Raw genomic sequence first — 24770 nt, 5'->3', positions numbered from 1 at the left:
GGTGATCTGATTCAAAAATTCAAAATCCTAAAAGGTATTGACAATGTCGACCCAGGGGACTTTTTTGACCTGAAAAAAGAAACAAGGACCAGGGGTCACAAATGGAGATTAGATAAAGGGGCATTCAGAACAGAAAATAGGAGGCACTTTTTACACAGAGAATTGTGAGGGTCTGGAACCAACTCCCTAGTAATGTTGTTGAAGCTGACACCCTGGGATCCTTCAAGAAGCTGTTTGATGAGATTCTGGGATCAATAAGGATCAATAATCCATCTTGCTCGTTTGGTTGCTACTAACAACCAAACGAGCAAGATGGGCTGAATGGCCTACTCTCGTTTGTAAACTTTCTTATGTTCTTAAGTATTCACCCCCCTGCAAAGTTTTGTTGTATTACAAATAACAAATGCACAGTTTTTCAAACAAACTTGTTTTATTCAAAACTGTAGTGTTCTATGTTAAAACTTGCAAAGAAAATGTACAAAATTAAATTTACTGCTTGCATAAGTATTCAGTCCCTTAAGTCTTCAAGTCTCTCCATAAATTTTCGATTGGATTCAAGTCAGGACTTTGACTGGGCCACTCAAGAACATTAATTCTCTTCTTGTTCAACCACTCCATTGTGGCTTTGGCTTTGTGCTTCGGGTCATTGTCCTGCTGAAATGTGAATTTCCTCCCCAGTTTCAGATTCTAGGCTGACTCAAACAGGTTTTCCTCAAGGATTCGCCTGTACTTTGCGCCATCCATTCTCCCCTCTATCCTGACAAGCTTCCCAGTCCCTGTTGAAGAGAAGCATCCCCATAACATGATGCTGCTTTGTGCTTGACCTTTCAAACAAATATTTTGCACATGAGCTGATTTAACTGAGATTAATCTGTTTTTCTCTGTAAATCTTACTTATTTATATTCTATATGCATTTTTTCTAACTTTATCAATGTGGAGTAGTTTGTGTAGATTCTACATGTACAGTCTAATTTGAAAGCGTTGTGGAGTACGCTCAGGTGCCAACAAAATGTAAAAAACTGCAGGGGGGTGAATACTTCTGCAAACCACTGTATATACAGGAAAAAGTATTGGCACCCTGCACTTAATATAAGATAATTCAAGAAAACATGTTAATTACAAGCATTTGGTCAACATTAGATACTAATTGATATAACAAATACCAAAATACACAATTTATGGTCGTTTAACAAACAATCTTAATAAAAAAAAAAAAAACTCTGAAGCACTTTCAAATATTTGTTCATGACAAAAGTATTTGCACCTTTAAATTATAAGTTTGTAAAAATGTAATAGAACTAATTTAAAAATATATTCATTGATAGAAAATGAATTACACAGTAATTAAGCTGCATTATAAAGTCAATAGCCAGAAAAAGAGGTAATTATTTTCAACACCACAACAAAGGAAATATCTACAGAACATTTATCAAAGAAATATGGAATACCAAAATCCACAATCAGAGAAATAATCAAGAAGCACCACAGAACAAATTCAACTGAAACACTTCAAAGAAGTGGACGACCAAAAAAAGTACAGCAGGTAGAAAAAAAAAATCCAAGAGTAACAGCCAAGGACTTAAAACTTAATGGTGCACAAAAGAACTGAACAAAGGCACCTGAACACAGAAAAGTTGTATGCATGTAGACCTCACTGCAAAGCATTCTTCAACAAAATTATCTGGTCCAATGAGACGAATATATATTTTCCAAAAAATGAACCACAGTATAATTGGAGAGAAAAAAGGGAAAGCCTTTAATGAAGAAAACATTGTACCTATGGTTTAACATTGAGGTGATTTGATCATGGTATGGTGGTGTTTTAGCAGTTCAGGGGCTGGAGACATTTATGTGATTGAAGATCGAATTACTACAGCCATGTATCAAAATATTCTACAAAGTACAATGATACCATCTTGTTCATTGGCTGATTGGCAGACGGTTTATCTTCCAACACGACAACGATGGAATTCTTGAAGAAAATAAAGATAAAAGTTCTGGAATGGCCTTTGCAATCACCAGATCTCAATCCAATAGAAATGCTTTGGACTGATCCGAAAAAAGCTGTGGCCAAGCATTGCATATCCAATTTGTCTGAGCTGAAGGAAATATGCAAGACAGAATTGGCTCAGATTTCACCAACAAGATGTAACATACTGGTTAAGAAATATCATAAATGTGTGAAAGCCATAATAAAAGCAAATGGAGGACACAAAATACTTTAAATGCAATGTTTGTTTTTTGTGATACTGTTTGGAAGAAATACATTGAATAAAAAGAACAATCAACTTGTAGTTCTGCTGTGAAAGGAAAGCACCGATGAGCAAGCATTAAGTTGCAGTCTTTTTTTCTTCATTGTGAAATATTGAGTTTACTTTCCAGTAAGTATTCTCTGCCTTTTTTCAAGATTTGTTTTTTGTGCATCATTTTTTGGTACTGCACTCGGGTAGACAAGATTAATCGATCAATTATTTTTATAATCTGATTGTAGCATGGTTTTATAAGCAAAGAATTTTAAAATGATGGCTTCAATGCATGCTTCTTTCACAACCTTCATTATTCAATTCTATGTCAATTTATTTTTAGCTCTAAAGTTTCTCAACCTGAGGGTAAGATAAGAAACAGTACTAAGAAGTACATTGATCGCTGGCTTCCAGGGTTATGTTATGATCGATAACATGGATGTGGTTTATTAAAACTGTGACTGCTATTCATCTTGCTCTTATACAGTCACTTATCCTTAGATTTAATGATGTTTACAAGAGGTAATGAGAACTGTGAAATACTCTATACAGTGAGGTCTCGCCAGGATGTGCTTTTTAACTAATTTCTCAGGATATGATTTTACTGCCTTAAAGCTACAGAATTCAATATTAAGTTAATTTTTTATATTTAATGCAATGTATTAATACCCTCTACTGTACTGTAATTTTTCTAAAGAATAAGTAGTTCCAAATGAAATGTTCAAGTTACAGTTTACGGTCCATCATTCTGACTGTTTTTTTACTGCAATTTATCAAATATTGTGGAGAATTCTTGAATCCAGGTCAAAGCACCCTAAGTATATCAAAAACTGAAAAACGCATAGTATTTAAATAATTTTAAAAAAACCTCAAAGAATAATTGCAAACATAAAAAGTAAGAGTACAGAGGTTATGACAATGTAAAAAAAAAAAAAAAATTCTATGTACTGTGCCCTGCTTATTAGCATCATTATTTCATTGGGTTACTGTACACTGTGGTACATCATCATATATTGGTGACAGCCAAGGAAAAGTCTGCTGTTTAGATAGAAAGGGAACTGAAGCTCCAGAGAGAAAATCAGGAAGATTTATACCAAGTGAATGTTTAGCAGAGATATGCAGTGATGAGTGATGAATCTCCTGTATCCTTCAAATGGGGTCATATTTTGTTGGCTAAAAGAAAGAGATGGAGTGATGCGATGCTGTATTGTCCTGCGTGCAGTATAATGTCGTGGAAAGTTTTTTACAAGATTTGTTTTCTGATGAATTTCACATAAGGATTAAATGTGAATGAATACAGTAAACAAACAATTGAACATCATTGTGTAATAATGGCGTTGTGAAACTTTAAAACCAGGCAGTGAACACCAGAAATATTTTATTTTCTTGTGAAAAGTTGTAATAACCATGGTTAACTGTTTTTGAGGAGACTTGATCATAAACAGTATAAATTCGTGTTCTCTGTAGATGAAAACAAAAGGATGCTTGACCCTGCTTCGTTCTGTCACTTTGGCCCATTTTTCTCCCCATGCTCTGCCTCTCGTCGGGCTCCCTTTTCTTGCGTAATTGAAGTCTGAGTAACTGCTGCTCTTCAAAATCTATGCTCCTACAGTTGTTTGTGTTGTTGTGAGTAGAATAATTGATCTTATATTGTGCTACAATAATAGGAAAACATCAAATAAAATAGCACCAAAACCCTACCCTTCTTCAATCCTGGAGAGACCACTAAATTATCAAAAAGAACAACAACACTACTGTTTCCATAAACGGAAGTATTGTATTGTAGGTGTGAATAGGGGGAAGGAAGTTTATATATGTTCTTTAACATGAAATCAGACAGTGGGTGGGTTGACCTTTTTGTGGGGAGGATTGGCTTCTTCGATAATTACCACATAAACATCTAGCTGTGTTTTTCTGAACTACTTCACAAAGCTAACAGATGGTTGTTAAACTTAATAATCAGCCTTTGAGGTTTGGCTTTCTGAAAAACATGCTCTTCGAAGTGTGAAACATTATTTTGCTTTCAACTTGTATGATGATATGCTGACATGATGACTGGCCCTACATTTTATTTTCAGAAGACACCATGGGGTCCTATAAAGTATAGGCTTGGAATGGTCACTCATTTACAAAGAAAACATTTTCATCCATTGTGACAAAAAAAAGTTGATGACCATGATGAAAAAAGTAGAGAAAAATAATTTGCAAAATAATGTTTAATCACAATTTGATAAGCAATTCTTCATACTGTATATATGGAAAAATAGACATATAGATGGATGAATGGACAGACAAACACATCCATAAATCCCCAGAATCTGATACTCCTAATAACCTATACTTTATAATGTTAATACCAGGTTTAATGACAATTGGATAAACGTTTCTCCATTTCACAGCCACTCTTATGTTATATTTTCTGCTATATTTTTTGTTTGTTGTAATGTTTTGATACAAACTATTAACTGCTTGGCTGATGTCTTTATTTTGATTTTGTGTCCCCCCCCCCCCCAGAGAGAATCATGAGTAAAGTGGAGGACAAGCAGGTTCAGATGATACCATGAAGAAAAGGTCACAGGTCCTCTATCGCCAACTGCTTAGTAAGTTAAGCATGCATTTAGCCTCTTCACATCAGCTTCAAATACTGTTCCAAAGGTCTATGGAGCATAAGTATGGCAGCCAGCTAGTTCAATATTGGCTTTCTATGATGTTTTACAAGCAGTGCATAACATACATGCATACTGTCCTGGGATGGTTTACTATTCTTCGCCATTACAGTTATTATAGGATTATTAATTGATTTGTGGGTCATGTATACGCCATGATTTTGTAACATGACAGTAACAGGGTGGTCTTTATCTTGAACATGCAGCAAAGACCAGTTGGGCTATAGCTGCTTTCCTCTGTTTCTGGTGTTGGATGTGCCAGTGACCCTGCAAGATGAAGTGTATAGTGGAGCCAGAGTTAAATTGTAGCAATGAAGTAATAATATCAGACTAAGAAGTGCTCACTGTCTTGGGGAATTACAGGGGAAAAAAACACTTGAGAGTATACCTTTGTAACTTTTATTTTGTTTTATTGTTTGAATGTTTGTTAACAATCCAAACAAATATTCACATGTTGTTATACATCATTTTGTTCGTGTAACACAAAAAAGCTATTTTATTAAGCACTATAACAGCAATAGCAACCCTACTAAATTATCTTCCAGAACAAAGGAGTGATACCTGGTTCCAAGAAGATCTGTGTATTGTTTGTACAAACTTAAATGTTTAAAGCTGTCACTTCTGATATGACACAAAGGGTTATTTCTGCTATCAAAATTATTTATACTATTTGATACTCTAATGCATTGTTCAACTAATAAATACAGTTTCCTCTTCAAAATAAATGTGAATAATCAATCAAATGTGAAATGTCTTTGTCTTGGCCACTTCTGTTATTGAAACATAACTAGAAAAACATTTCAGAATAACAGAATCAAATATGAACCCTACCATGGCAATTGTGCCTTCCAGCACAGTTCTAAGCATGGATAAGCAGCCAATGAGAGTAGACCGTGAAGTAACCACATTATTATGGCCCAGGGAGATTGTAGATGCAGGACAGGAGGCATTCTAATCACACCCCAAGGCATGAGAATCAACAACATTTCTCTAATAAATAAATTAATCTGATGGTAGCCTACCCCTGTCCAGTGCTTAATTATATGAAACATATAGTAGACGCTGATATCTATGTGACACAGCCATCTGTCATTTCTCTGTATCAGATGGAAGTCAGGTCACATACAAGCGAGGTTGCCTCTAACAGAAGCCCTTAAACTGCAAACCCAATGACTTAAAAATGTGACTGTGGTTAAGGAATAGAAAAAGGAACATTCAAATGACTAATGAGAATGGAAAATGCATGCAATTTCTCCAAATTCAGCTGTTTGTATTTTGATTTTTAACATATTTGTTGACTCTTTCGGAAGAAGGAAAAAAAACTCCTTCTATATTTCATCAGCTGTGTCTCTTTGTTGCTGTTGCTGAAAAATATATAGTTCATTAGACTATCAGGCAAATACCATTTACAGTCAACATCATTTTATCATTACTGAAGATAAAATAAATAACATTTTCACAAAAGAATGTGCTGGAGCAAAAAGAATTAGAAATCAGATGCCCTAATAAAAACCGCCCATTGCTGCTCACAAGCAACAGAGAATATGTGTGAACACATGTGTGAACAAAGACAAAGACGTAAGCATTAATCAAATGGCCTCCTGAACACAATACAGTTGATAAATGAATGGTATGAAACCACAATCAATACGACTGTCTGGTGCGAAGCAGCCACTCTTATATAAAACAGTACCAAAACATGTAAACAAATAAAACATTAATTAAACCATTAAACCATTAAACTGACACATTATAAATAAAATTCACAGCGGGGGTCAGTGAAATATGCCATTTATCATTGCTTATAAGAGGATCCATGGAAGACAGCCTCCATTAGTTGTTATTCCTTACCTCTTAGGAGATATGTCATATATTATACACGATAGAAAGGAAGGATAGTCGTACAGTTGTCTAAACGTGTTATTGCATATTACAATAATAGAATTCCTAGATAATATTTATAACATATCTGTGAAAAATCTGTTTGTGACAAATATATGTGGAACCTTTAAAAATCCACCTATTCACATTTTACGGCTGGTTTCATTGATGCCTATGAGCACAAATCTTAGACTACCTATTTATTGTAGGTATCTATTTAGGAATGTAATGTTGCCAGCAAACTATCATCAACCTTGATGAAAGCATTAGTAACTCATTGAGGTACAGTAACATGCTTGTGATTTGTAATTCCATAAGTGGCTGCACTGAGACCAATAAAAACCCAGTTAATATCCACTGTTTTCTTAGAACCAGTTTATTGACAAGAACACCTTGGACTTCAGTACATTTTGTACAGTGTAAAGGCTGACTCCTTTCCTTGGCCCAAGGATAAATCAAGATGTACTACAGTGCTGTTCTTTCAGTTACCCAAATATCATTTAATTGCACCTTTTATCTGAATAGAAGGCCAATCCGTTTAGCTTTTTGTTTTGTTTTTATTTTTTACTTACTGAAAGAGAGTCATCAACAAGAGCAGTATATTCTTAGGTTTATTCTGGGTTAAAGAGGAAAGGCCTGTGTTGCAGCTGATGATTTTTTTGTGATCCATTTCTAACTATTATACCATTTCATGTTTTGTTTTGTAACAGCTAAAAACTTGAAACATAATTATAGACATTAAGACAGCCAGAATATAATAGACTAACAACATTTAAATGTAAAATTAATCTCACTGATTGGCAGCAACAGCCTCATGGGGGGTTATTTGCTGGAAGAGATTTTATCACGACAACAAGATATGTTTAAAGTAATGAATATTAATATAAACACTTCACAAAATGATTTAACAAATATATACACTATTTATTTTCACAAACTATAAGAACCCTTATTAATTAATCATGTCTGTCTGTCTTTTACTAGACATGCCTTGACAGTGAGCAACAAATGGCAAAAAACATCTGTAAGGATAGTGGCCCCATAATACAAGGTTAATCTCAGTGGTAGTTGAATGAAGTGTTTGTTTGGTTTCACTGTCCCTGATTAGCACTAATCTTGGACTACCTGATGTTACATTGGGTAATGTAATCCACAATTAGAGCTACTCAACATCTCTGAAACCAGTCGTTAGTGTACTGTTTAATGTAGGGAGGTCGCTTGACCCTGGTGATTGGGACATCCGCTTGGCGGGGGTTGTACGCACTTTCCGTGGGTCGGTTCGGGGGGCAACTGGCACGGCTTTGTGGCCTGTGATTCAAAACATAGCCGGGACTGCTGCTCTTATACAGGAGGTTTTTGATATTGCTTCCTGTATGAAACAGCTGGCTGTCAGGCAGAATGTCACTGGAGTGGAACTTTTTTCTGGATTACTATTTTTTGTACATTCACGGTATGGAAATGAAACGTGTTGGGACTGGGGGGTTGGGGAGGTGGAAGTAGAGAAGGGGAGGCTGGGATTAAGGGATTTAGATAGTAGATAGATAGGGAGTACATATGTTAACTGTGGTCCGAGATTGCTGATATGCAGTGTGCTCCCTCTGGCTTTTTTCTTCATCATTCAAAATGTTTGTAACAACGCTCCCTTCTCAGTTTAATTTACTATGGTTTTTACAATTGTGGTATTGGGGGGGGAGGCTAAGGAGGTGGAAGTAGGGAAGGGGAGGCTGCATTTGGGATTGGGGGTAGATAGGGAGCGGAATCTGCGAGCGAGAGGGAGTACAGATGTTAATTGTGGCTTGAGCTTTCTGATATGTAGTGTGCTCCCTCTGGCTCTCTTCTTTATCACCTTAAATTTTTGTAACCATGCTCCCATCTCTTTTTATTTTGCTGTGTTTTTGTCATTACTATGCTGCTGTCCTATAGGATATTGCTAATATGATGAGTGCCGAGTCGGGGATCTTTCTCCATGCCATATTTTCGAGTGCTATATCTTTTATTCATTCATTCTCCCTGATCTTTATCTCTATTTTTGACCATAGGTAGCAGCGTTCCCTCTAAGGCTAAAATGCACACATTTTTCGCAATAACTGCCAACAGCCTTCAGTTTACTAACTTTTGCAAGTTATTATCATAAATATGAACCTTAACCGAGACTCCAACATCTTGAGGTAAACCTATCACTTTGAGAGCATTATTACAAAGCATTAACATAAGCATATTTGCGTCTGTCTTGCAGCTGATTCTCTGATTTGCCTCTGTAAAAATGCACGTCACATTAGTGCAGAGCTTGCTCGGGCACCAGCGAATCTACTGATACAGGGCGGGCGAAGCAGACGTCTGGCGATTCTGCCTCTAGAGAGTGCTGCTCGGTGCTGCGTGGTTTGGTTTTGCGGTTTTGAACTTGTCATATAATTGAATACTAATCAGTGAAGCAACATCTTTCTGCATTGTTTAGAAGCATAAAAATCACAATGCTCATAATTTGGTTTCCATTTAAAAAAAAAAAATGACCAATTCAGAAATACCATCATCTCAGGCATTTTGAAACGCTGTAAAATGTTGTGGTAAAAATGTAATCAAAATATTAATTTAGAGTCGAAAATACACATTTAAATGTATCATATAGTAATTGAAGAAGACATATCATTTTTTGTTTTTGCAAGTTGAGTTTATTCATCATGTGACTTCACTCACGTGTCTCTGCTGAAACTCAACAGGGCAGCTGCACCAACCAAGAAAAAAATATGGTGTTTCAGTAAAAGACAGGGCTGAGTAGGAGTCAATACCATTAAAAGATCCTATTGCCAGCAGTGGTGTCGTCGACCCAGAAAAGCGCTGGTACTTTTTTCAATAGGCAGAACCTTGACTTAAGAGTTAACTTAAGAATCTTTAACGTTTGTTTTATGAGAACTGTACCGCGCTCAGGCGGGGCTTTCCCGAAGTAAGCCAAATTAATTGCTAGTTTAATTATTGTTTAGTTTATTACATGCTTCCTGCCTTTAATACGCTATAATTAGCAATATTAAACCATGGCCGTTTCTTAATTACATTATATTATCTGACGATTAAGAAACGAGGTGAAAGCAATTTTTCTAGCTATACGTTCAAAGGAAATGTATCGCTTTACTGTGTATGGTAGTCACTACACGACACGCCGTTTGTTTCATAAAGACATTCTGTCCGGAGACACACCTCTTGTTTATTTGCTAAATTTAACAAGGCAGAATCGGCAAAGAAACAATTGGGAGGATTAATTATGTGTTTACATTAAAGGGGCGCTATTTAAATTACAATCGAGTGATGCACAACACTGAACCTGTGTAGAGCAACAAGTCAGTTAACAGTATGCCTTTTTTTATCAGTGTTTCATATTTTATCCTGGTCATTGTAATACCAGTAAAACTTAATTTGTGGAGTACTGTACATAAGATTGCTCTCACATGATATTGCTGGACTGTTACTAAACTGTTTAATATTTTTTATTGTTATTGTAATGTCAGCAATAAGATAAACAGGTATTTTCAAAACACCTTCATTTGTAGACTGAACTGTGTTAGTGGAAGACTGTAAATATGATTCTCACAACAGTGCTGAACATTTGTTTTTCTGAACGGTTGTAATATAAGTCTTAGGTTTTCCTGCTTATTTTAATGCCAGCAATGAGCCAAGTGATGTCTATGAACATTATGACAGGTCTGAAGTGCCTTCAAGTGCTTTACTTACAGCAACAACAGTCTTATTGGAAATCTTGGCTTTAATAAGAATAAATAATTGTGGTAATATTTATTAATTTACTTATTTTAACTATCAACATTATATTTATGTTCAAGTGCCATGTTTAATTATTAATATGTTGATAAAAAGTGGGCGGAAAAACAACTGGCCATTTTTTTTAAAACAGAATTTGCTATTCCCAAACATGGAAAATGAGTAGCCCTAAAGATGGTTACAATTAAAGGCAGTGCAGACGCCAGTGTTTAGTTAAGCATACAGTCTATATCTATGATAACAACTGGCAGGGCTGCATTTTTGATAAGATCTCAGACAGGCTTCAATAAATGTCTTGTCTAAATTTAAAGCAAATTGTATAATTGTTGAGATACTGTGTTGGAATATTGTTTCCAAAAATATTATATTAAAAGGGTTAATGCGTGGCCGAAGGTTTCTCACTGATAATTTACCCTTTCTCCGACAAAACGGCAAGTTTCTCAGTATCTAAAAAGCTTAGCGGGAATGCTGATGGGTAGTGTTGTCATTAATTCCTGAAATTTACATCCTGTAAAAAGAGCACAGTGCTTATCTTTTAAAAAAAAAAGGTTGATATTGCATGTTTGCAGGAAGCTCTTTCATTCAATTAAGGTATATTCTTTCTTTGATATTTTAGTTTTAGTAGTTTATAGTATCTTGTTGTAATATTCTTGTTTTTGTCTTGTTATTATGTTGTATTTCTGTATTGTTGTGATTTTTTTTATCTGTATTGTCTCCCCCATTTCCCTCTTCCCAAGGGGTGGGGAAAAGAAAGGAAAATTCATAAAAAGAACAAAGTGAACTCTAAATTACAAAAACCTGCCATAACCTAGGAGTAGGGTGTAGGATTGGGAGGACTGAAACCAGAAGACCAAGATGACTTCTGAAAGATATTTAAACTGTTTTAGAGGGGTATGCACACTCTCCTCTGCTGTTTCCATTATGGAAGTTTAGGTTGAAATCTGTAGCAAAGAAAGGCCCAGTGTTATCACTCTTTTTGAAACAGTCAATCAGTCTTCTACAAATCTGCCACATCTGATGTCTTTCCCATCATGAAAGATGCAACTTTTATTTATTTCAGGATACATTTCAGGGATTCTATTTGTATACCAAAGAAAATTCCATGTGAAGGACAACCAATTTATACAGGTGTGTGTGTGTGTGTTTGTTGAAACCTTTTAAATAGATTTTTGTTGGAAAAAATCATTACTGGTTTGCTGGGTTCTTGAGAATACACACTTCATCATACATCATGATGTCACATATGCTGCCAGCTGCAGTACTTTATATGGACATGAAATGCTTATTTTCAAACAATGGCTGAAAACATAAACATTTGACTGGCAATGAACAAGTGTCAGTGTGGTGAAAACACTATATTTGTATTATTGCGGCAAAGTGGTTTGCAGTGCACTGGTGTAGAGGTGATGCAGAGCTCAGTAATAACAATCCAACAACAAATCAATGGTGAAAAACCAAGCTTTATTATTTGCTTAAATAATAATACTGGCTATGCGCAGCGATGCACATTGGTGAAGTGTAGTCCAGGTTTGTTTGCTGGCTGTTTAGCTACAGCTCCTGGAGTTTAGCCTTCTATAAATGACAAGCGCGACAGTTTAATAGAGACAAAACAAAACACAAAAACTCAAGGTTTCTTATTACAGCAGTACGTCCTTTACAGGTCTTTCCGTAACCATAACAAAGGAACAGATTGCTTGCCCACATCCCCTGATATACCTTAATTCGCTCTCTGTCACAATTATATAAATAACATGGAATGGCATGATTGTGGCGAGAATACAAATGCGATATTAATGAACAAGCCCCCCCACCTCTCACATACACACAAAAAGCAAATCTTCTCTGGAGCAAGACTCTTGGTGCATATGTTGTATTATTCACCATGAGGAGTATATCCTTAGACATCAGGTCTGTATTCTTGTTTTTTTTTTTTTTTCAAGACCTGGATTTACAGTAACAATGGTTGAAGAGGAAAAGACCTGTGCTGCAGCTGATGATTCTTTGTGATCCCTTTCTAACCATGTCATGTCCCTCTAAACTTCAGTCACCTCTATTGGCTTCCTTTAAAAGGTACGCTAACCAGGTTGCCCAAGCGGCTTCAGAAGAAGTAGAACAGTGACAACTGACCTCTGACTTATGACTGTCTGAGATTGATCTTCTTCGAGAGATCAACAGTCACATGATTGCAGACTGTTATCTTCCTCCAAGACAGCTCTATTCTAATAAAGTATTTTAGTTTCAGTAACTAAATGAATCTCTGGGAATAGTCGGGAAGTAACTAATGACAAGCCAAGCATGGTCCAATCAGCTCTTTCCAGCTGGAGCCTTCTCTGTTCTTGTTCCCATTAGGCCTTTGTTTCATCGACCGCAACTTATCTTCTTGCCTTTTAAGCCTGAACAGTGCTACTCTCAGAAAATTGGAGGATCTTCTGCTTGAGCTGAGTGTGGTGGCACTAAATAAGTGAGATTTGATTTAAAAATGTTGGGCAAGAAATGATACATAGAGACTGCAATCATGCCGCAAGCTAATAGAATTTTTTTTTTTTTGAAGATTTGCAGATTTGCATAACCTTTTCCAACCAAATACTTTTGACCAATTTTGGGTCCCCCTGAGAATCTACAAAATTACATTCATGGGTGGTACTCTTCCTGGTATATATAAAAGGACTTTGCTAATTCCTCTAAACTCAAAAGCCTGCAGTTTCTCAAGTACCATTCCTGGTCCCTTTATTGTTCTTATATAGCAACAAACTGGCGACATCATGTTGCCCATTCCTGTTGATGTTATCACTTTGTTTACAGTAATTACAATCTAACAGACATTATGGCATTAACCCGTTATCTCAGACCACATATCTGCAAAACTAAATGTTCATTCTGTGCCTCCAGCAGGAAGTCCCAGGTGCATAACTCCTGGGCTGTGTTCCAGCTGGAAGAGATCCTCAATATATAAACTGTCTTCTAAGCACACCAAACATGCCAGCTTTGCTTTGCTGTTAAAACAGAAGATTTTTGGAGGGGTGCCTAAGTATCTATGTCTTCCAGAAATTTCGGGATAATTTTACAATGAAAGATAGATATATTTAAATAATATGGAATGCAAGGGCATCTCTTTATCTGGGAACTGTTATGCAATTTCCCCCCCCCCCCCTCCACTCTTATTATAGCACACGTGTATTTTAATTTCAAAACCTGATTATCTGGTACAGTAGGGTAAAGAAAGCTCTATTTATAAGCCATGCTTTTAACATTGTAATTCATGGGTCATTTCACATGGAGAGATAAATTATCCCCTCCCCTTTCCCTCTATTTCCTGTCAATAACTAGCTGCTTCCTCTTTCGACAGTTTTTTTTTTAGCCTGTAACATTCTTTGACCCAGAAGACACTGCTGAGGCGAAATGACCCTGTATGTGCAAGTGCAAACAGATAACCGAAGAATAAGCATAACAACTTAGAGCTTTCTTTAACCTAAAGTAGTACCAGATATCATTTTTTAAAATGAAAATACATGTGTGGTATAACATGTGTTTCTTTCAAAACTGCACATTTAAGGCCCATGTAGCTAATGGATGTCCGGAAGTTCAAAATGTCTAATTTTGGAATTATTGTGTTTGCTAGAATTACTTCAAGCTCTGTTGACAATGCCCCTTCATTAGAGTAAAATATCCTAGTATAAGGGCCATACAGTATGAAGTCATACCTTATGGGCAGTTATGTTCAGCCAGTATACTCATGTTTGCAAGTTTAATTTACAAATACCGTTATGGAAAGTCAAAAGTATTCAGTATGACAAGAGGGACTATTGCTTTTGAGATGTGTTTTATTGTGGTGCCATGAGGTACAATAGGAGTTTAGAATTATCTGAATTTGACTCTGTTTATAGTGTTAATTAAATATTGTCATCCTCTGGATGATAACTGTTAAGATGACTGCTGGGAATTAATTGACTGTAATGTTTCTGTATAAATCAATGCTATGAAAATGACCTACTAGACTTGTACTATCCTTTCAGTAAGCTATGATTTTCTACTCCTAATGGGAGTACAAGTATGAAGTATCCAGTGTGGGGCCAGTTTGTAACCTGCAAAGAGGACTACTACTTCCTTAGGAAACAAAAATGCCATGGAGACCAGATTCAGCTACTCAATCTTAGTAACCCCCTGCTGGAGAGGAGATTGGTATTTTCAATAGGACACAAAAAAGAAAACCATTCGACCGAGTCTATTTCAATTGAATGGAATATATTGCATTGAGTAGGGGCCAAAAAAGACCTGTAACAACTTGTTCAGAAACATTAAACAGACATTCAGTGATTTAGCTGTGACTTAAAACCTGGTTCTTGTTACAGGTCTAAATACTGAGCAATGTTGCTTTCTTTTTAAAGATACAGACCATGCATTTCTGTCAACCCTTAATAATCAGAATCACACACAGTTTCATAACAGCTTTGCTTTGTAGAGGTCGAAGGTCATCATTTTATTGTTTATTGGCAGCCAAACTTCATTTGCCGTTTTTGTTCCATGACACTTCACTGGTTCCTAGTGAAAACAGTAACACTAAGCTTCATTTCAGAAAGCCCCACCTGATTGAGAAGTCTGATTGGCCACCATCAAATTCTATGAAAAGCATACAACACTGTCAATGCCTTGTGGATTGAAGCTAGTTATCTTCAAGTGGTGTCAAAAAGTAGTTAATATATGCAGTAGTAAAGAAATAAAGGTTTTTTTCTAATTATACCCATGATGTATGGTTAAAAGATATTTTGCAGCTGGGCCATTTTTTCTCTGTTAAATAGAAGAAGGAGCTTGTCAACACTGTCAGTGCAGCACAAAACCCTTTGAAAAAGATCTAAAATGTCAGTCAGTAAAAGGTTAGCTTTTAGTGTGTCTTTATAAGAGCATGACCAGTAGTTAGTTGAAAGCCTTCTTGCCATGTCTAATCCATTGATGTGGTTGTGTTGTGACTTCATATACACCCAGAGCAATACCCTATTATGCCTATCTAGGACCGGTTCCAGGCTTGTCTGCAGGCAATTTCAGGTACAGTAGCTTGTGTGACCCTTGTACTGCATAAAAGCACTGAGGTTAGAGGGTAGATGTAAGCTTTTATTTGGCTAAACTCTTATGGCACAAATATTTTCAGAACATAAACTGGAAATATGCTTGTTAGCTGCTGTAAGGGAGTCAGATGTTGCAGTGCTGTGGAGATTTATAGATACTTTACATCCTGTACCATTTAATAATGTTGCATAACTTACTTGTTTTGTATCCTATTGTGGGTGTTCATTCTCTATAGTGTTGTTTCTGCTTAGATGGTTACTCCTTTTTCCACCACTGGGTCTGCTTCTGAAAATACTACAGATTTCTAAAACTTCAGAAATCTAGCTTTTAACAGTTCAAAAGCAGATTTATTTTCCTGGCAACAGTTTTGAAGAGATGAATTGTCTCAGTCATTTGTTGTGGTAAGCAATCTGTCTGCTGCATTTGGTGTATGAGCCTTCTTATGTAATCATAACTACTGTAAGAGTTACTCTCGAATTATGTTGGATTAAAACACAAAACGAGAGAGGGGCTGTTGCTATGAGACATTTGTCTCTAGAGTTCATATGATTCTCACCAGGAAAAAGCATTTTAAATTTCTACACAGACATTTATGCCAGCTATTAAGCAAGTGAGTCCGGGGACTTTTGTTACACTTCTGTCAGGAACTCCAACCTGAAACAGGGAATCATAAAATGATGTATGAACTGAAAATAGGGTTCTCAGGGGAAAAGGCATTGTGCTGTGCAAAATTGTCAGAGTCGCATTTGGACTGAAGTTTGTTCTTCCACTAATATTTTCTAGTTAACTGAATCAGTGTCAGGGTGGTCTTCCCTGGCATTTGATTAATATAGTTCTATTTCCTGCCATTTTATGTATATTGTTTCCTGGCATTGTATGTATATACTTCACTCACCGGCATTTTATGCACACAGAAAATAGTTCCCTGGCATTTAATAAAAACAATGCATGCAAAAGCAACGTGTGTGTAACATATACACGTCTCCTCATATTGTCCCTGTTTGAAAATGTTGGCCACCATAAAAGTTCACTTGGCCACCAGGTTTTGAAAGCTAGTGGCTAAATGGCCACCAGCATACAAAGTGATTTGTCCCACCCTGCTCTGTGTGTATTGCAATAGGACTCAGTAAATACTGTTTTAGATTGTCATTTAGAGTGTTTTCCAGAGTGTCAGTCCCTAACATTTTGCATGCTACAGTGGTGGAGTTTCCTATTACGCCTCCCACTAGCACCACGTTATTAAGTGAAGGAAAGTGGTTGTGGCACTGTGTGGGTGGCATGCCTGACAAATTTCATTCCCCTGGTGTAGGATGTTTCTGAACTGAAAACCACCTCTGAGAAGACATATGCCATCATACTCTTTAAATAACAAATGGAACAGCATGCCTGCTTTATATTTTATCAGACAACTCACTCATTTTTATCATACTGAGCTTGCATGCCCCAGGGTAGATGATCTTGCTGTACAGGAACTTCTCACAAGCAGTTAAGGTTTATAGGCTTGTAATGTGTTGTTAAAGCACTTCCTATTTTTAGAGCTCTAAAACTCTTTTTAAGTGTTGCTTTCCAAATATATGGCAGAAGTAACTCTGTAGCAATAACCTGATAAGGCTTTGCTATAAATCAAATAATGTTTGTTTTTTAAACTAATAGACATTTATAACAGGAAGTGGAGTGTGTTTCCATGGAAAATTGACTGACTCATATATAAGGTGACCAGATTAAGTTCTTAAACTGGGACAGTATGGAAAAATTGTGAATAACTTCCAACTTCCAAGCTACGGGGAAGCTCTAGGGTTTTTATTTTCACTTTGGCAAAGTTTGATCTATTGAAAGTGAATGCAGAGACTCTTCAGAGTGGAATCTTTTACTTTCAAACCTTTTTTTGTGAATAAATGATCTAATTGTCTTTGTAATTTTATTTCATAACACAATATCAATTCAATAATATCAAATTCTGAGATTCTATTTTATTGCTGATTACTGCTGCAAATCCAGTCCCTTTTCTGCCTAAGAAACTGCATCGTCACTCTTTGATTTCCATTTTCCATCTCTATCTCTATCTCTATGCTATCCTCCAGTGTCCAATCTGCAAACCAGGCCCTTCCTGTATGAAAACATTAAATATCTCAATATTTCAATTTATTAAATGGTCACTTCATAGAATCTATTTTTTTCAATATATTTAATTTCTTACTATTTAATATGACATGGTATTTGTTCTGTATAATTTTTTCTAATGCAGTTTCTAGGATTTTTTTTAGCCACTTTCTACTATTCTCCCCAACTTCCACCTTAATGCAGGGTTAGGGTTAGGGTTAGGGTTAGGGTTAGGTGACGGGGCAGGGGGCATGGCTTCATCACGGTCCACCCTGCTGAGGGCGCTGGCTTATTCTTCTTCCCTTAACAGGTGGGACCAGCGGCCAAATAGTCCTTAATCACCTCTTACCATACCCATACAAGCAGTCATGATCCCGACATTGAATAAACTGTTACTATTAAAAGTGAGGAAATGTGTTAAATATCTTTTGACTGTTTACAATAAATTAAGCCCACTAATCATCTTTTCTGAGTTTTGTTTAGAAGCTGCCCTGATTGCAGAAACAGGAATTTCCTTCTGAAGTAGTTAAGTATGGTAAATAGTAATCCCCCTTTAACATGCTGTAAGCTGACGGGCATCACTTAAAATGGAAAGTAACCTGTTAAAAACATGTTAATTGCATGATGACATTTCCTGCCTATTCCATTTTTCGGTACCAATCAATGATCATGCGAAAGCATCTTCAGACAATCTATATTAGACCCCGTTCACACTACAGCTGGCCCAGGGCGCCTCAGGGGCCGCCTCAGGGCCGTCGCATATTTAGGTCTGCAACCCCGTTCACATTTGCGGTTTAAGGGGCCTTTGCGCTTTCACATATGAAAAGCAGGCCTAAAATGTGGCAAATTGGTTTATTTTTTGATAGCCTGCACTCAGAATGGAAGAGCTACCGGGTATACCAGTAATCCTTGATTTGTATGCAGCACAGTAGCAATTGTTTAGTATATTATTGACTGTTTTGTCTTAATGTTATGTTGCATCAACGATCTTAATATCTGTGGATGAGAACTGTATTTTATGTGTGTGTAAGTAAGCAACTAAAATAAATGATCTGCATTTTAACACACTTCTGTATCTATGTATATCGTTGAGTGCAAAATAAACAATGGTGGCTGAATATGTCAAATCGCTGCATTATTGATCATTATTGAGATCCACAATCCTGCAGTTTTTATATTTATCACTTAGTTACTAAATAACAGGAAGAAAAAAGGTAATTATGACAAATTAAGCTTAATTCATACATTATGTGAAAGGAACAACCTGAACCCACTAGATTTGTTTTAATTTAATATTTTTACAATTAAAGTTGTATGATGTACAAATAATTACCATTTAATGTTGATCCACTGTTGTCTTGTCGAGTATTCACCTTTCGCGAATATGGGAGTACTGAGCGACGTAACCAAATTGGTCATGTGATAAGAAAAGGCGGCCCTAAGTCTGCTTTGCGTTCATATATATATGCAAAGGCCGGCCCTGGTCCTGAATTGTCCTAGGCTGCCTTTTCTTTTTTGAAGCGTTCACATATGAGAAAAGGCGACCCTGGACCGCCTTAAATCGCAAGTGTGAATGGAGTCTTAGATAACTACGCATTTTATGAAGGCTACTTTCTTTGCTGATCTTAGCTGTTTATTTTTTGGAGTCAACAGTATAGGCTGAGACATGGATCAAGGTGTAATACGATTAAATCTTATTCCTTTTCTGATCAAATGAAATGTTGTCACTTCTTTACTTACGAAAGGAATACTATTTAATCTTCCTTAATATAAGCATAAGCAGTAGCCTGTGTAAAATGTGCAGAGAAACTTTCTGATTGTCAGGAGACGCTTTCTCATTATCATTGGTTGGTACTGAAAAACTGCACAGACAAAGCAGGAAATGACATCACACAATTAACACGTTTTAAACAGGTTCCTTAAGTGATACCAGTCAGCTTAAAACAAGTTAAAAATGAAATTAGAAAATAAAACTCTTCAGAGAAATTAAGGAACTGACCCCACCCCTAGTCCCCCAGTAATTTGAGGCCTGACATTTGCGTCTTTTGCTGAAGGAAAAACATATGTTTTTATCAATGTGTTGTTTTTCTTCTATTAAATTAATAGCTGTGATAAAGTGAAATACATATAAAATACCTTATATAGCTATCACACGTATGCAACAGATAATATTATTCTTAACTATGAATATTATACAAGAGATGGGCACCCCGTCTATTTGTTGTGAAGGGTTATTTTGATCCACAAGTGTGTTCAAACCAGGACAAGCTTCAGTGCACTGCGTTGTAAACATGGCACGGTGATGTGACATGACAGCGTTGATTTCCGCAATTGTCACCTATAGCTACACACGAAGCAAAGCCGTTTGTACGCAGATATACAAATATCATGGATGAAAAGAATAATTTCAACACAATAAAATGGTTCCTTAATGAGCCGTTATTGTTAGACTGCAGTAGTCTAAACTCATCAGGCAGCGAGAGTGATGATTCAGATGAGGATAGCTGCCAGTTAGTTTTAGCAGCAGTCAGTGGATAAACCCGCCCATAATTATCTGTGATTGGTTGCAAATATGAGCGTTGACTGTTTAGTAATTCTCCAGATTTGCACGGCACTGTACAGCCGCTTTTTAATGCTACTCGTTGTTAAACTGTCTTTAGTCACATCAAGTGTTGTACTGTAATAAGTTGGATATGGTAGTAACACAGCAGCATGCATGAAAATACAATATTCTGTTACCGGCACAACGATGCTCGGGGGAAAAAAACAGGACAAAATGAGCGTCCCAAGAAAGATTCTGGGGACACTGGGACCAGTGTTCTAAAAGTGGGACTGTCCCGTCCAAAATGGGACATCTGGGCACGTTACTCATAAAGGAGGAGCATTAGTATTGCACATTATCAAAAGAGGACTGCTGTGTAATACAAAGACAGTAGGTGACTAGAAATAAGCACCCTTTGTAAGTGATCTATTCAATAAATATTTAACTAATCCACATCCGAAATTATTAACCAGTATCTCAGCATTGTGACCATATTTCTTTTTAAATAAATCATGTCAGCAGACAGAGAAGGCAATAAAAAGGTTAAATTCAGGTTTGAACTGGAGAACCAAGAATGAATGCTGTGAATATTGCTAAAGAGAATGTGTTTTTGAGAACAGCAAAAATGGGTTATTGTTTGTCAATTTAGAAAAATGTTGTGAAGACAGAACATTCTTAAGGATTTAAAAGAGATCCCTCGGGGCTTGGATATGGGTTTCTCCATTTTCTTTCCTATCCCAGTCCTGAAGGATTATGCTGACGGAACAATTTCATTGTCTCAAAGATGAGCAAGAATGCTTATGAGCGCCAAGAGTCATTGCCCATATGTTAGTCTGTTGTGTTGAGCTACTGTATATATCTCTCATCTCTCATCAGCAATTTGGGATGTTATTGTCTAAAAAACAAAGAAATGTTATTACTGACATTATGGCTACCATTCTATATAAAATGTATACTGTTTGTGTATTTATCATGAATGGATTCGGGATGGCACTAGCAAAATACTTCAGTTTTCAGGATGCAGATTTCTTTTTACACTTCAGGTGGCCCACTTGGCTATTTAATCATACTATTTAGTGTTAAAAGACAATTTCTCAATGAAGAACAGTGGATAGGCTTTTGGGATGACTGAAGGACCATTGTATGGCAAATTGAAAATCTGTTATGGGCTAAATGTTTGAGGTTAAATTGAAAGACGTTTCTAATTGTGTACAGATTATCATGCTAAATCTGGGGGCTGGGGGGGGGGGGGTATTTCCTAATTTAGGGATCGCCTTTTAAAAGTAGATTAGTATATGAATGTCTGCATTGCACAGCACCTTCATCCTAGAGTGAGAAAAATAGCTCCAAAAAACTATCCATCATGGAAAGGTATTTCTGGTATTTCTGTTCTAATTGGGTTATGTCATGGGCTAAAGTAGTAGGCTGCAAGGTCAAACAAAGCCATGTGCACAAACACAAGAGCTACTTCAGACAAATCAATATCGATGAATTGCTCTAAGCAGTTTTCTTTATTCGAAGAACTCTGGGGGTAATGAGGTACATCTTTGTGGTGTCTTTCCATTACTCCATATTCAGTTCAGACCCAATTGCAGTTCTATTATAAATGACAAAAATATGTGGTACTGTAGTTATCATACTTGTGGTAAAAAATATATTGTTTTATAGTGGATGGTTAATAGGCCAGAGAACACTGTGCAAGGAAAGATGTTAGCCTTCTGGATAAAATGAAAAATATAGCTTCTCTTTATTAAGTACTGCATGAATGTCAAAGCATGATATACAGTGAGACCGACAATAAATTATTGTTTTTTTTCTGAATAAAGTTGGTCCTAAAAATGCTTTACTCTGCTTAGGATTCTGCTTTGCAATAAATGAAAATAGCCATTTACCATAGAAGAAAAACTTCCATATTTGTAATAGTTGCATAGCAACATGATTAACCACCTTGTTTATATCCCAGCTTGTCATATTAAAGTTCGATTTCCAAAGTTAAACATTTATGTTCCATGTTTTCTGGTATTTTAGCAGGACATTGTATTTTGTTTTAATTAATCATAAGAGGTGAATAACATACATCTTAGTTGTTTAAACATGAACAACTAAATGTCGTTTCTGGGTTCTTTCAATATGAAGATGCTTTGATTGAATGTCTGAAAATCAATGTCTGAAATAGGTTTTTAATAAAAATGTAGATCATTCAGGTTTTCTTTTATGTCATCCAGTTCTCAGCTGAGATATGAGAGGTCGTCGGAGCGCAGAGGGTAAATCAGTAACCACTAATTCTCTTTTTCTTTTAAAAGTTCTGTTGTCAATTATTATTTTAATTGGATGATAGTTCCAAGACAAAGTAAGGTGGTTTTGGAAATAACTTACATCTTAGCTATAAGCAACAAGGTGCCACCTACAGTAAGCTCCAACTCTGAGCCCCGCTTTACTTTATTGTTTGAGCCATTTTATTCAGCCATTGCCAATTAATTAAAATTAGAAGGCATTTTGCTGAAAGTACCTGTTGTCCAGGAAACATGAACTGTTTTTTTAGCCACATTGTTTTGACTACACTACATGGCCATATCAATGACACTTAAATGTAACTGCAGTGAAGATACCCTTGTAGAATATGTATTATTACATTTGTAAATTTTTATTTAAAGCTGGTTGTGCTTTCTGACATATGTGGTCACCACACTCTTTTAGTTTTACATCCCATGCTTCTATTAAAACTAACAAGCATCTGTTTTACCATGGGTGTCACGCTTATATAATCGTTCTGGACGATGCATGTTCCTCATGAGTAATGTGCACTTACGTTTTAAAAAGCATAAGCTATTAACCTTGAGGGGGTGAATCATTAATGAAACAGAAATTAAACACCGGCAGCAAAATTAATACAGAGTTATTGTAAAAAAAAGGTCAAATGACAAAACTATTTGAACGCTGAAAGCAAACTTTAAGGGGGCATATTTTTTTCCAGTATGTCTGGAACGGTTTGCCTTATGATTTTTGAGTTTTTCATTTAGCTCTTTTTTTGTTTTGGTAAACATTCAATTTTTTTGATAAGCGCAAATATTCTTTCAAGAGACAGCTCATTGTGTGGATGTTTAGACATGTATTTGCTATTACCATGGTGGACGATGTTTTTGCCATATTTTACTATCTAGGAATTACATTGTTTGTTTGGGTTTAACCATGGTATGCCACAGCCAATTCACAAAAAATATATTACTTATGTTTATTAATTTAGTATTATACAGTACTGTCTAAATGAATGAACATACACAATTATTTCTAGAAAAAGATAACATGAAAGACAGCCTTCTTAATTCTATTATAAAAAACTATTTACATGATAATTTGGTTTATTAAAAAGATTTCGAACACAGATTATCTAAATAATTGCAATTTTCCTGTGATAATGCATTGCGTTCTAAATGGCTGTCCCTGCATCAATGCTGTGTTCCCTTGTGGTGCTGTTACTATGCAACAAAGCAAGCCAGCAACACAACATTGCAGTCTGGCAAGGGTTATATTTACCTCAGTGACTGACAGGAGAGAAAATAAATCTTTAAACGTTGTAAAACCAATTGACTAATATGTTTGTTTTCCTTCATTCAATAGCCAGTTGAAGACGGTACTGGAGCTGGGTTTGTTCAGGATAGACTTTACCTTTGTAAAGGGGTGGGGGGGGGGGGGGTTTGCAACATTTTGTTTGAGGAACACTTTCTTGATGGTCATACATTGCACCTTAGGGGACTTTATCATTTTATTTGCATTTTATATATTTTTAGACTGTCGGTGTATGTTCTGTTTAAAGCTGCAGATTTAATTTTAAACACAGTCGCTATTGTTTTCATATTTGTATTCATATGCTGGACTCCTGGGTAATTAATCAGTTTAGCTGAAATTGAATTTGGAATGCTACCAATTCTTCTTCACATGTACTGTGTACATTGTAAGAAGCATGTGTCATTCTTCAACTTGGGTGAGAAATTCTGTCAATACAGCTTCTGATTTGTGCAATAGCCTTTACTGGAGTGGAGAGAGAAACACAGTAGAGGCTCTATAATGTAACTGTCAGGATTTTCATTTTTCTGACTGGGTGTTTTTCAGTTGAAATACTTTGAGTGTAATGTTAACATTTCTCTGACAAATTGGTAAATTCTTCAGGATTTCATACTCTTAAGAAATATAAATTGAACTGACACTGCAGTGAGTGGAATTATTATTGCTTATAATAATTCACTCCTTCTCCACCACTGAACAGCAGTTTCGTACCAAGTCTGGATTGTCAAACTGACTGATGAGCAGGACACTTCTGATTCCAGTTCAATTTGTATTAATGTGTGGTTATTTTTTAAAAGTGCTTTAGTGCAAGCCATTAGTGCATATGCTGACCACATCAGAGTGTTCAATAGGCAACCAAGTTGGGTAGACGTTAAACAGGCTAAAGGTGAGAACCGCAGCTAAATAAAAGCAATCCTGATAAAAATGAGTCTTTCAATTTTGAA

At 36.2% G+C, this 24770-nt stretch overlaps 1 protein-coding gene across 5 annotated transcripts in view; it reads left to right on the top strand.

Annotated features, from left to right (window-relative positions):
* The window catches only part of LOC117399484 (transmembrane protein 108-like), a 145029-nt gene that overhangs the window by 76495 nt on the left and 43764 nt on the right, over positions 1–24770 (top strand). For 4 of the 5 annotated variants that reach the window (XM_059022667.1, XM_033998704.3, XM_059022665.1 and 1 more), the window contains one exon: positions 4759–4844. In XM_059022667.1, coding sequence (XP_058878650.1) covers positions 4805–4844 — 40 coding nt within the window. In that variant the 5' untranslated portion in view covers positions 4759–4804. Of the gene's footprint in view, positions 1–2005; positions 2383–4758; positions 4845–24770 lie in introns of those variants that run through there. The other variant, XM_059022666.1, reaches the window with a different exon arrangement.

This window comes from Acipenser ruthenus, chromosome 4 (genome assembly GCF_902713425.1).
Source record: "Acipenser ruthenus chromosome 4, fAciRut3.2 maternal haplotype, whole genome shotgun sequence".
Classification (NCBI taxonomy): domain Eukaryota; kingdom Metazoa; phylum Chordata; class Actinopteri; order Acipenseriformes; family Acipenseridae; genus Acipenser; species Acipenser ruthenus.
Note: the sequence above shows the minus strand (reverse complement) of the source record. Positions and strands in the feature narration are given on the sequence as shown.